This window comes from Otolemur garnettii, unplaced genomic scaffold, assembly GCF_000181295.1.
Source record: "Otolemur garnettii isolate 467f Iridium unplaced genomic scaffold, OtoGar3 scaffold00083, whole genome shotgun sequence".
Lineage (NCBI taxonomy): Eukaryota > Metazoa > Chordata > Mammalia > Primates > Galagidae > Otolemur > Otolemur garnettii.
Window position 1 is genome coordinate 2,844,024 of NW_003852478.1, and position 11,478 is coordinate 2,855,501.

The 11,478-nt window shown below is 39.4% G+C and overlaps 1 protein-coding gene across 1 annotated transcript in view; it reads right to left on the reverse strand.

Moving 5' to 3' along the window:
- The window catches only part of GABRG1 (gamma-aminobutyric acid type A receptor gamma1 subunit), an 81,394-nt gene extending 79,796 nt beyond the window's left edge, over positions 1-1,598 (reverse strand). Inside the window, exon 1 of the mRNA XM_003794584.3 lies at positions 1,441-1,598. Coding sequence (XP_003794632.1) covers positions 1,441-1,544 — 104 coding nt within the window. The 5' untranslated portion in view covers positions 1,545-1,598. The remainder of the gene's footprint in view (positions 1-1,440) is intronic.
- Positions 1,599-11,478: the final 9,880 nt, after the last annotated feature.

The window sequence follows — 11,478 nt, forward strand, 5'->3', positions numbered from 1 at the left end:
AAAAAAAAAAGCATACAGGTTGTTATTTCAGAAAACCACTGGGCAAATCTGTTTTTACTTTTATACTCTTAGGAAGGTACATGTTCTTCCTAAATATCTTGTGTAAATTTTTGTAACATAGTCAAAGAAATAAGCCATTATGATGCAACATGCACAATAAGTATTTATCTCGTAGGATGTTTGTGCCTATGCAGAACACATGGCAAATTAACCAAAACTGTAATAATATTTTAAAAATCACTGCCAAAAAATTTCTAGCAAGCCTAATATTACTTATCATACTTTAATCCAATTTCTATTTTCTGAGAGAAAATACAATTGTTTTACCTAGTGGTAACGGCAGATGTTCAGTCTAGTTTTGTGCTAAAATTTACAATAATAATTCATTTTAGCAATGACAAAAGTACTTACTAAGACATGTTTGTGTCTTTGCATGAGTGTCCTTTACTCTTGAGTTCTAAGCAGGATTATATAATACAATATAATGTTAAATATCGATTCATTTGAAACAAGTTACATGACATGAATACGGTGTTTAAGACCATTATATTGTCTATTTTTAACCTATAACTCTGTACACTCAACACTCCCATGCACAACACACAGATGCCACTGAAGCATTTTGTTTTTCTACTAGAATGATTTTAAAGTTTCACTGAAAGGTATTAGAGCCCAGTCTTGCTTCTGTTAAACTGAAGGTTTGTGACTGGTAATCTCTCTCTTTCTCTCTCTCTCTCTCCCTCACCTCTCTCCCATTCCCTCCCCTCTGTGTCTCTCAGTCTCTCTCTCTCTCACACACACAGCCAAGACACTCATACCGCCATACATTCTTTAATTACTAGTGGACAGCCAATTAAAATAAAAACCACTCAAAGCTGTTTCAAATAAAATAAACGTCATTTTTGTCTTTATATTACACACTTGCAATGCTGATAGACGTTTTTAGCCAGATATATAATTTTTCTTGATGTAAAACATGGATTTGTTCCAGCAACTTACCCAAAGAAGCAGGGGAGGGAAAAACAATATTAGTTGATAGAAAAGCATTATCTGTGGCATGCATTGTAACAAGTTTCTGAAATAACTTTGTCTTTGAAATATGGAATCATCCAGAAAGTTCTTCAATGACATTCATTCATTAAATCTAGTAGCAAAGTCATTTCCACTCCCCCTCAACCCTCCCCAGGAACTAAAGCTTTATGACTTTATACTCTGCTTGAAGTAAAAAACTGAACTAATCTCAATGCTTCAGAAATAAGCTGATTTTTTCCTATATGCAAGTGAACGGATCTAATCAGAATATAAAATGATGGTAAATATTGCACATGGGTCGGGACATGTAAATGACTTAACTTAGAATTAAAAAAAAAAAAGAAAGAAATGGAAATAAGGGACGAGGTAGATACCAAAGAATAGTTTTAGGTCTTTGAATTTACTCACCAGTTTCCCAAATGCAGGGCCAGTAACAAGAACATCAATCTCACCCCTCTACTTTGATTCCACAGAAGAAAGGGGGAGAAGAGAAAAGCTTTCCAGGAACCCATCAGGGTCGCTTTTTCTGTCTGTCTGTCTGCACTGGCTCAATTCTCCAAGCCGGGACTTTGCCTCCCACCGCAGCAGCAGCCGGGCGAGTACAGCAGGCAGAGTGTGGGAAAGCGATACACCTCCCAGCCAGGTAGGACGCAACTCCCGGGGGAACTGAACGGGGGAGCCAATCAGAGCGGGAGGATGCTTGCATAAATTATCTTAAGCAGAGTCGGGCCAATCGGCCGCCCCGGGAGGCGGGGCTTCCCCTACTAGAAATTGAGCCCAGTAGGGAAAAGGGCTCCGTTTTTCTAAAAGGAAAACAAACCTCTTCTCCCGGGCAGCCGCGGAGAGACGTTCCAGTGGCCCTGACAAATTCTCTCGCTCGGGAGAAGCTGCCTCCCTCCTTCCCCGGCTTCCCTTCCCGTCTGACTCTGTTTCGGCGCCGCTGCCTCTCTCCTCTCCGGCGGTTGGATTCTGAGTCTGTCTTCCCAGAAAGACCCGTGGGAAACAGGCAATGCCTAATTGGTTTTCCCCAGGCTCGCGAGGATTCTGCTAATTTTCGTTAATTATCGTTGTAATTGTGAGGGTGGGGCGGCGTCTTATTGTCTTGGTAGACCCAGCCCCCGGCGCGATGCCCCCACCCAAATGAGCATTCCGAGGACGGTGACTGTCACCAGCGAGTGGACGCCCCAGCGGGCTCCGTGCGCGGCTAGAACCGCGTTGGCTCCAACCCCACACCCCTGCCGCTGCCTGAGCGGAGGACGAGCAGTTCCCTTCTCCCGCCAGGCACCAGACCATGACACTGATGAAGAACTCCGGGCAGGAATGATCTCATTTTACAAATGCAGAAACTCAAATCTGATTTTGAAAAGACCATCCCAGCCATGGGTGATCCTGGCTCCTTTCTCCCTCCCCAGTTGCCTCTGCGTTTGTTGAGCTCCCGTGTTGGAGACCCAACTTCAGAGGCTCTGCCTGGAGTTCGCAGCAGAGCCCGACAGTTGCCATGGCAACCAGAAAGCCTCTGGCAGCTGGAACCACTGTACGGGAAGCCGCCGGCGGTGGTGGGAGCGGGCTCTGCCTGCCCAGCCATCTTCGGCTTGCTCGCCTCCCTAAAATCGCGCTTCCTGCGGAAGCCGCCGGAGGTTGGGGTCTTCGGCTGTCTCATTAATCACCCCCACGACCACCTCGAATTGGCCAGATCAGGGGCTGCACTGCGATTTACCACCTAGTTACCTAAGACGCTTTCTCTCTCCAGTAAACATTCAAGCCAGAAATAAGGGGGCTTGTGCATGGCGGTGAGGGGACAGTTGCACGACCTACTGAAATCACTTAAATAAGCCCAATGGGGCAACAAGGCTACCAATTTATTTTCTTTCTCTAAATAACGAAAGACACAGGGCTGGCGTTTTCTCCCCTCTTTCATAGATCCTCAATCCTTTTAGTCTCCTCTGCAAATACGCATTGACCCTCCTAGGTTTTTTTCTCCCACTACATTTTAATTAGGGAACATTTTTCACTTCTACAAAACAGTAAGTCCAGGTAGCCCATTCCAAATAATGTAAATAAAAATAAAGTTTTATTATATAGGTTTTGAGATGAATAAATTTACGTAAAATCTGATGTCCATATAAACCCCACTTGTTGTTTTTCCTTTTCTCTTTTACGGTTTCAATTAGGAACGAGCTTGGGATAGGCATTTAACTGTTTCATTCAATGCACACACTAATTGCCTGGTCTGCTTAGCCAGTGAACTCGGAATTAGTTCACAAGAAGTATGTTGTGGATAACAAATAATTGTCTACTTACCCCTTGCATCTTGCTAAAATTCGGTAATCTTTTTGCATATGTTAATAAGAATATGATACATAATAATGTTATACAACCGTAGCTGACCATTCTCCCATTGGTAATTCTCAAGCAGGTTTCACTCTTATTCTTTTCATATATGACAGAAACTTGCTGAGAGCAGTTACAAGAAATTTAACGGAGAAGAAAGGTGAAGGACATATCCTTGGGTACCAATAAGTGGTTTGTGAATTCTCAGAAAAGATTTTTAAAAATTGGAATAAAAGAAAATTTCCTGTATTTTTCAAAATCTAGATTTTTGTCAGTTTCACAATGAAATATTTCCCATCTTGTTTCATTCATTTCTACCAAGCACATCTATGAGACCATATATTTCTGCATCTCTTCCTTTTATACATACACACACAGTAGATAAAACCTCTGCAAGTTGACTACCCAAGGCACCTCAGCATACAGAGGTGGTCAACATAAGGACCTAGCCCTGCTGTACTGATATGGATGGGGGCAAATGTCTGGGTCAACTTGAAGAACATTGGGTCAACTTAAAGAGGTGTCAGTGATGGGAGGTGGTCAGCTATGAGGTTCTACTATATAAATATATATATATATGTACATATATATATATGTTTTCTTTTTATACTATATATCTTCTGGGAAACTGATCATAGTCTACTGTCATAGTTAATTATTTTTTGTTTGTTTGTTTGAGACAGAGCCTCAAGCTGTCCCCCTGGGCAGAGTGCTGTTGCATCACAGCTCACAGCAACCTCCAACTCCCGGGCTCAAGCGAGTCTCCTGCCTCAGCCTCCCAAGTAGCTGGGACCACAGGCACCTGCCGCAATGCCCGGCTATTTTTTGGTTGCAGTCGTCATTGTTGTTTTGGTGCGCACGGGCTGGATTTGAACCTGCCACCTTAGGTGTATGTGGCTGGTGCCTTACCTACTTGAGCCACAGGCACCGAGCCATCATAGTTAATTATTATTCACTTCAAACAGTGTAAAGGGAATTGAGCCCTCCAGAACCTATGATGCTTTGGATGTAAGCCATGTGTTGACCTGACATTCTGTCCCATCTGATTTGTCAAGCAGCTGTATGTGTGTGAAGGAAGATAGATACAGTAGGTTCTGAATAAAGCAATTCAGGTACATTGTGCTCATCAAACAAACAGGGGCACACGCATGAGGAAACAAATCAGGGGTTTTGCAGGATTCTATGTCAGAAGAACGAAAGTGGCTACAGGAAAGGAACTGAAGAAAGCTCTGTCTTTCCTAAAGGCGGTGGTTCTCAACTGGACCCAGTTTGACCCCACGGAGCCTTTGTCAATGTCTGGAGATATTTTCTGTTGTCACAACCTGAGAGTCAGAGTGAGCTCCTGGTATCTAGAAGGTAGAGCCTGGAGATGCTGCTTTGGATTCTGGAAAGCAAAGGAAAGTCTTCCCTAGCAAAGAATTGAGCTCAAAACGACAACAATGCCATGTATTAGAAGCCCTGCAATCTGACTGAAGCAGATAGGTAATTACGGTCCTTTGCAGCTGGTGATTTGCTTACACTGTCATTGATGTTACTGTTCTCCTTCTTTTGACTGGCTACCCACAATCATTATATGCTTGTCTTAAATCAGGTTGTAATGACCGTGAACCCATAGTACATAGCAATTTTCTTTTTTCCTCAAAATCATGAACCATCTTTGAATTAAATGCTTGGGAGTATCTATTAAAATGCAGATTTATGGGCTTCACTATGAATTAGAATTTCTAGTAAGAACCTCTGGACATGGTCATGCATTTGAAAGTTCAGAGTTGGAGAACCATTGCCCTCCCGTCATTTCACAAAATGAACAGGGAGACAGAAACCTGATCAAGTGTGTGCAACTCTGGCCCCAGCAAAGCAAGGTCTCTGCACGACTCATCTGTCCATTGCTAGTTAATGTATTCAGTACTGTTTATGAAGAAACTGATGCCCAGCACCAAGCCTAGCTTTAGGAATACAATGGTGGCCAAAACTTATGACTTTGTGCCTTAGTTTCTTCATCTAGGTGAAAGAGGATAAAAAGTCTACTTAGTTTATGGAGTTGTTTTAAGGATTGAATAGAAGATCAATTGAGTCCATACCTGGATAACAGAAATTACTCAAAAAAAAAGTTACCTATATTGTTATCTCATTGAGGGTAGGTGTTAAGTCCAGTTGTTCACTTCAGCCCCTAATACAGCGCCTGGCACAGAATAGTGAATTTGGAAAATGGGCACATGGAGAGGATTCAGGGGATTAGTGGAGACTGAGGGCCTCGCCATAACCTCAATGTTACCCTAATAATTTGCTTCTCCAGAGCAAAGGGTCATTTTAAGACATGTTTCACCTCTTCTGATACACTTTTCTTCTGATAACCAAAACTCTAAGTCAAGAGAGAATGACATAGGCTCCTAAAATAATGGCTCAAATCTCACATTTTTGTCTTGTCATATACTATGCCCTTACTCTAGGAGACCCTTCCCTCTTCATCATCTGCCTAATTCATTTTCATTCTTTCTGATTACGTTTGAGGGTCATTTTTATAAAAAGGCTTTATTGATTATTCACTGCATACTAATCTGCCTTACAGGAATGTCCAGTAATGAGGGATGACATTTTGGGTGCTATGTGGTGCCAGGGATTGTTCTAAATGGTCATAAATTATGGTTACATATACTCGTCTGTCCTTCTAAAGCAGATGCTTTATATCTGTGTAATGGAACATATTGAATTTTTGGAAACTCTCTGTATTTCTAGCCCAACTGCCAGTTCTGTTTTATAAATTGTATATACTAAATATATTTAGAATGTATACGATCTGGTATTATATTATGTTTGTAAGAGTATGTGCACATTTGATTAGGATCTTTCTACCCCAAGAATGCAGCTCCTTGAAGGTGGTGACTTCTTTGCTTGCATCACTTCTGTAAAGCAAAGGCTAGTCGGTAACACACAATCCATAAATATTGATGCCGCTCATTTGGCCATTTCTTTGTCTTTTTCTCAGTCTCATCTTAAGTAGCACATCCTCAAAGAAACCGTAATATAATGATACTTTGATTTAGATTAACTCCTCAGTCTAATAGCCCTCAGGACTTTTCCTTTCTGACACTTGCTATATTTTGTAATTCATCAATCCATTTAATTCAAGAAACAGTAATTGAACACCTGTGTTTCAAGCACTCTTCTATGTACTAAAGATTCCATAATAAACAAAACAGATACATTTTTGTGCTATGATGAAAAACATTCTATTGCATACTATTGAATTTCCTATATTAATTATATTTTTATCCTTAAAAACATTTTGTTCATGATGTCTAATTTTTATTGCTTATCTTTATCTATTATATTTGCTAAAAACTTACGGAAAGAGAACTTTCTTCTTTCCTTCCTTCCTTCCTTTCTTTTTCTTTCTTTCCTTCTTTACATTTTCTCTTTTCTTTCTTTCTTTTTTTTTTTTTTTAACAGAGTCTTGCTCTATCACCCCAGGTAGAGTGCAGTGGTATCATCACAGCTGTCTGCACCCTGCAATTCCTGAACTCAAGCAATATTTCTGCCTTAGTCTCCAGAGTAGCTGGGACTATGGGTGCATGCCACTACGCCTGGCAAATTTTTCTTTATTTTGTGGAGACAGGGTCTTACTCTTTCTGAAACTAATCTTGAACTCCTAACCCCAAGCAAGCCATGGGCCTTTTCCTCCCAGAATGCTAAGATTATAGGCATGAATCACTACACCTGGTCTATTTCTTCCTTTCTTTAAATTATCCACAAAGTGCTGCACAGTAACCAGGATAACTGTTTGTTGAATGACTAAAAGAAGGGAAGAAAGAGGTGCAACATTATTATCATTATTGTTATAGTTTCTATAACTTATAACATTTGCTTCATTTGTGTAAGCTTCAGTATTTTCCCTATAAAAGGTTAGAAAATTAATATAGAATTTTTAGCAAATGTAATATCATCATGTGTAGATAATATAAATAACATACTTACCAAATGCATGGTGTCAATAATTGATTGGCATGTGGAATTAGGAGTGCAAACTCTGGTAAACATGAATCACATAACCGTATAATTGAGTTACACTTGGACAAGGAAGGGACACACACATTTAAGTCCTGCTCAAAATAAGTACTCTGTGTGATCTTTGGCAGATCATAACTTTTCCCTGAGTGTAAAATTTTGTAATAAAAAATGAAAATGATAATTATTCATATCAAAATGGATGACTATGAAGATCAAGTAACATAATCTAAGTGCAACTCTTTATAAGCTATTATGTGATGTAGAAATATTAGTTATTGATATTATTGTTTTTGCTTTTTGATGATCACTACAAAAAGACAACAATTAAGAAGGAATAATAAAAATATATAAAATATCAAGAACAAACTATTGGAATGCTTACATCCTACTAAGCAACATAGCCTTTACCACTTTTACCCAATTATAGGATTAAAAAATTTATGCTCTACACCTGATAAATCCATTCTAATTTGTACAAATAGTCAACCCATTGAAACCTATAATGGCACAAATGTATTTACGATCTATGTACAAATGACTTAATAATAAAAAAATTTTTAAAAGAACAAACTATTATATAATTCTTGTGGTTTACAAAGCACTGACTCTTTTGATTTTGATGGCTTAGCTTATTGAAATCCTAAACAATCTTGACAGGGAATTACTGTTACTATCTCTTTATTTTACAGATGAGGAAAGTGAAGAGTACAGATTTAGTTAAGCTTGCCAGAGCACACAGCAAGTAAGTGAAAGAGCTGGATTTGAACCTTGAGAGTCAAGTTGAAGATCCCACGCGTTGAACTGCTATGTGACGGTAGCCTGTGTCAGATGAATCACGATATCTTCTTTAAAGGAAATTGTTCATATTTCTTCCAAGGCCACCTTTCCCCCCTCAGGTTAACCATCATGGTTATATCAGTGAGCATATACCAAAGCATCACCGTTGTGAAAACCTTTAATATTTCACCTTAAAGGGCCATCCCATAAAAATGTCAAAAGTGGGAAAGAGTTTTTGAAGAATGAGCCTTAAGCAGCGATGTTTCAAAAGAATATAGCCATGTTTATGACACGAGACACTTACAGGAAAAAGGTCCAGCACTTGGAGATTTACTGTAGCCTGACATTTAATGAAAACCCTAAAAGTTTTGATGAAGCTTTATTATATCAATTACTCACCTTCTCCATATAGCCTAATATATTTTATTTTAAAAATGCCTTGCTAGCAGAGCTGGCATTGAAATAGTAGACCCCAGGGCATCTTTGAATGGGACTTATCCAGTACCTAACTCCCTGCTCATCCAGTTTATAGCCCATGTTGTGTCTACTTATGTAGTTTTAACTAGCGGCTAAAGAATAATATAACTTCTTATAGCCATTAGGGTAGAGAGAAAAATGTGAAAGAGAGCGAGAGAGAAATGCACTTTCTTCTTTTACTTCCATATTTCTCCCCTCATTTATCTCACTATAGCAGCTTTTGATCCAGCAAAGAACTCAGAAAATACACAAAAATACCAGGAAATCATTTATAATCCTTAAGTGTTCTCTTAGCCTTATGAGGAAGTGCTATGTGCACCAAAAGAATTGCCAGTTTGGTTGAGAAAAATCTGAGATTCCATATGGGAATGGGTTCTAAATGTGTTGGATCAGAATAAAAGGATTATAATGTTGGATCAGCAAAAAGTATTGATGTGAGTGGGTGCACTAAGCAAAGAGTCTGGCTTCAGGATATTAAATCTGGTAGGTAAGAGTGTTTCTAACAGTTTGCTTTTCTATTTGACTAAACCTTTAGTCAAAGGTAACTTACAATAATGAAGCTGAAATGTCCTTGGCACTGTAAAGTGCTTATCCAAAGTTTTAGAAAGAAATGGAAGCTAGATGGATCGGTAACTATCCTCAGTCTCTGCCCCTAAGTTCACACAAGGGCACCCTGTTCACTTTAATGCATTTATGAAGGAAACTCCAGCAGCCTTACAAATTGCTGAGATAGGGTTGCGCCTGTGGCTCAAAGGGGTAGGACTTCGGCCCTATATGCCAGAGGTGGTGGGTTCAAACCCAGCCCTGGCCAAAAACTGCAAAAAAAAAAAAAATCGCTGAGATGGTTATTACCTATCAGCCATGAATAACAATAGGTAATACTGCAATGGAATTGGACCCCTAAAGTTCAAATAAGATAATGGGATCTCAAAGAATCCCTGTATTTAATAAGCATATTAAAATCCCAGGATAGCAAGGGCCAGATGGCAGCACTTAATAACCAGAATTACAGTAAGCACCAGAGGAAAAGTTACATGAATGTACAACAGAAGCCATACAGTGATCAGCATAGTTTGGCCTGCAATTATCTTTGGTGTTACTTTTATAGACTGAATGTTTGTGTCCTACGAAATCCATATGTTGAACTCTTAACCCCCAGATTGATGGTATTAGGAGGTGGAGGCTTTGGGAGATAATTATGTCATGAGGCTGGGGACCTCATGAATGGGATTAGTGCCCTTATATGATCAAACATAAGAGAGATGATTTTTCTTGGCTGCATGAGAATATAGCTAGAAAACTACCATATGCCAGTCAGGAACAGCGCCCTCATGAGACAACAAATCTTTCAGTCCCTTGATCTTGGATCCCAGCCTCTAGAACTATAAGAAATAAGGGTTTTTTTGTTTGTTTGTTTGTTTGTTGGTGATTTACTGAGGGTACAAAGAACCAGGTCACATTGATTACATCTGTTAGGTAAAGTCCCTCTTATAATTGTGTCCCACTTACAAAAGGTGTGTCACACACAGTGATCCCCTCCACCCCTCTCTGTCCTTCCCTCTATCTTCTCTCCCTTTCTCCACCCCCTCCCCCCACCATGAACTAGGTCATTAACTGTCCTCATATCAGAATTGAGTACACAGGATTCTTGCTTCTCCATTTGGGGGATGCTTTACTAAGAATAATGTGTTCCACTTCCATCCAGGTTAATACAAAAGATGTAAAGAAATAATTTTTTTGTTTAAACTTCCCAGAATATGTTATTCTATTAGAGTCATATGCACTGACTAATATGGTTAACTGAGAGTCATGGTTTCTTCAACACTGAAGGAGCTGGTAAGCCTACAGAGTCTTGTTGATGTGTGTAGACAAAAATACACACAGAAGCAAAAGGTTTGATAAAGAGACATGTGATTTAAATCACCACGATTGAGTCCAGATCTCAAATACGATTTTAGTCATGAGTCTATTCTTAGACCCAGACTGCCTTAATAAAAGAGAGGGTGGGATTCATTGAGAAAGTAAGTGGATACACAGACCAAAAAATTATGCCAAAAATGTACTTCCTAGTTTTCCTTGAAGGAATTTTGCCATCATTTATCAGAGTAACTGGGTGTTTTAGGGAGGGAATAATAAAACACTTAGCGGTTATAATTCCCTGCTAACTGACAGCTAATCCTGGGCATCCACAAAGCCACTATGGTCCAGTAGTCATAGTAAAGGCCTATAGAGATGAGGTGATAACTGGGATTATGGTTTGGTCAATGCCACAGTAGACCTATGTACCTCTGAACTCCCCGTGTAATCATTATCTTCATTATAAATTTCAAGAAACACTTCCAGAAACTGGCAGAATACAGACTAGCTCTTTGACCTGTGGAAAAAAAGGGCAAGTGAGAGCCATAAGAACTTCCTTCCGCTATCAATATAATAAGCAAAAATAATATTCTTGATGTCTGCCCCATCAAGGACACGGAAGGTGAAGATATGGTGTTTCTTACTACACATATCTTCAGTTTGACTAGTCGGCAAACAACGATGTAAGAAATGATGATGGAGTATAAAAAATGTAGTTAAATAATGAGTTCAATTGCAGCTGCTATCCCAGATGTGGTTTTATTGCTGGATTTACTTAACAATGCCCTGACACCTGGCATATAGCAAATGTTTTGCTAGTAAAATCTATTAGAAGATGTTTATGTACAGCTGAGAGGGTCAACAATACCCTATCATGAACTTACCTCAGTGCTGAATGAAACCTTCTTACCGGTGGCATAATCTGCTCTAAAGGTACCTTGATCAACTCATTATTTCATGAGACATCATGCTATCCATTACAGAGATGACTTCATG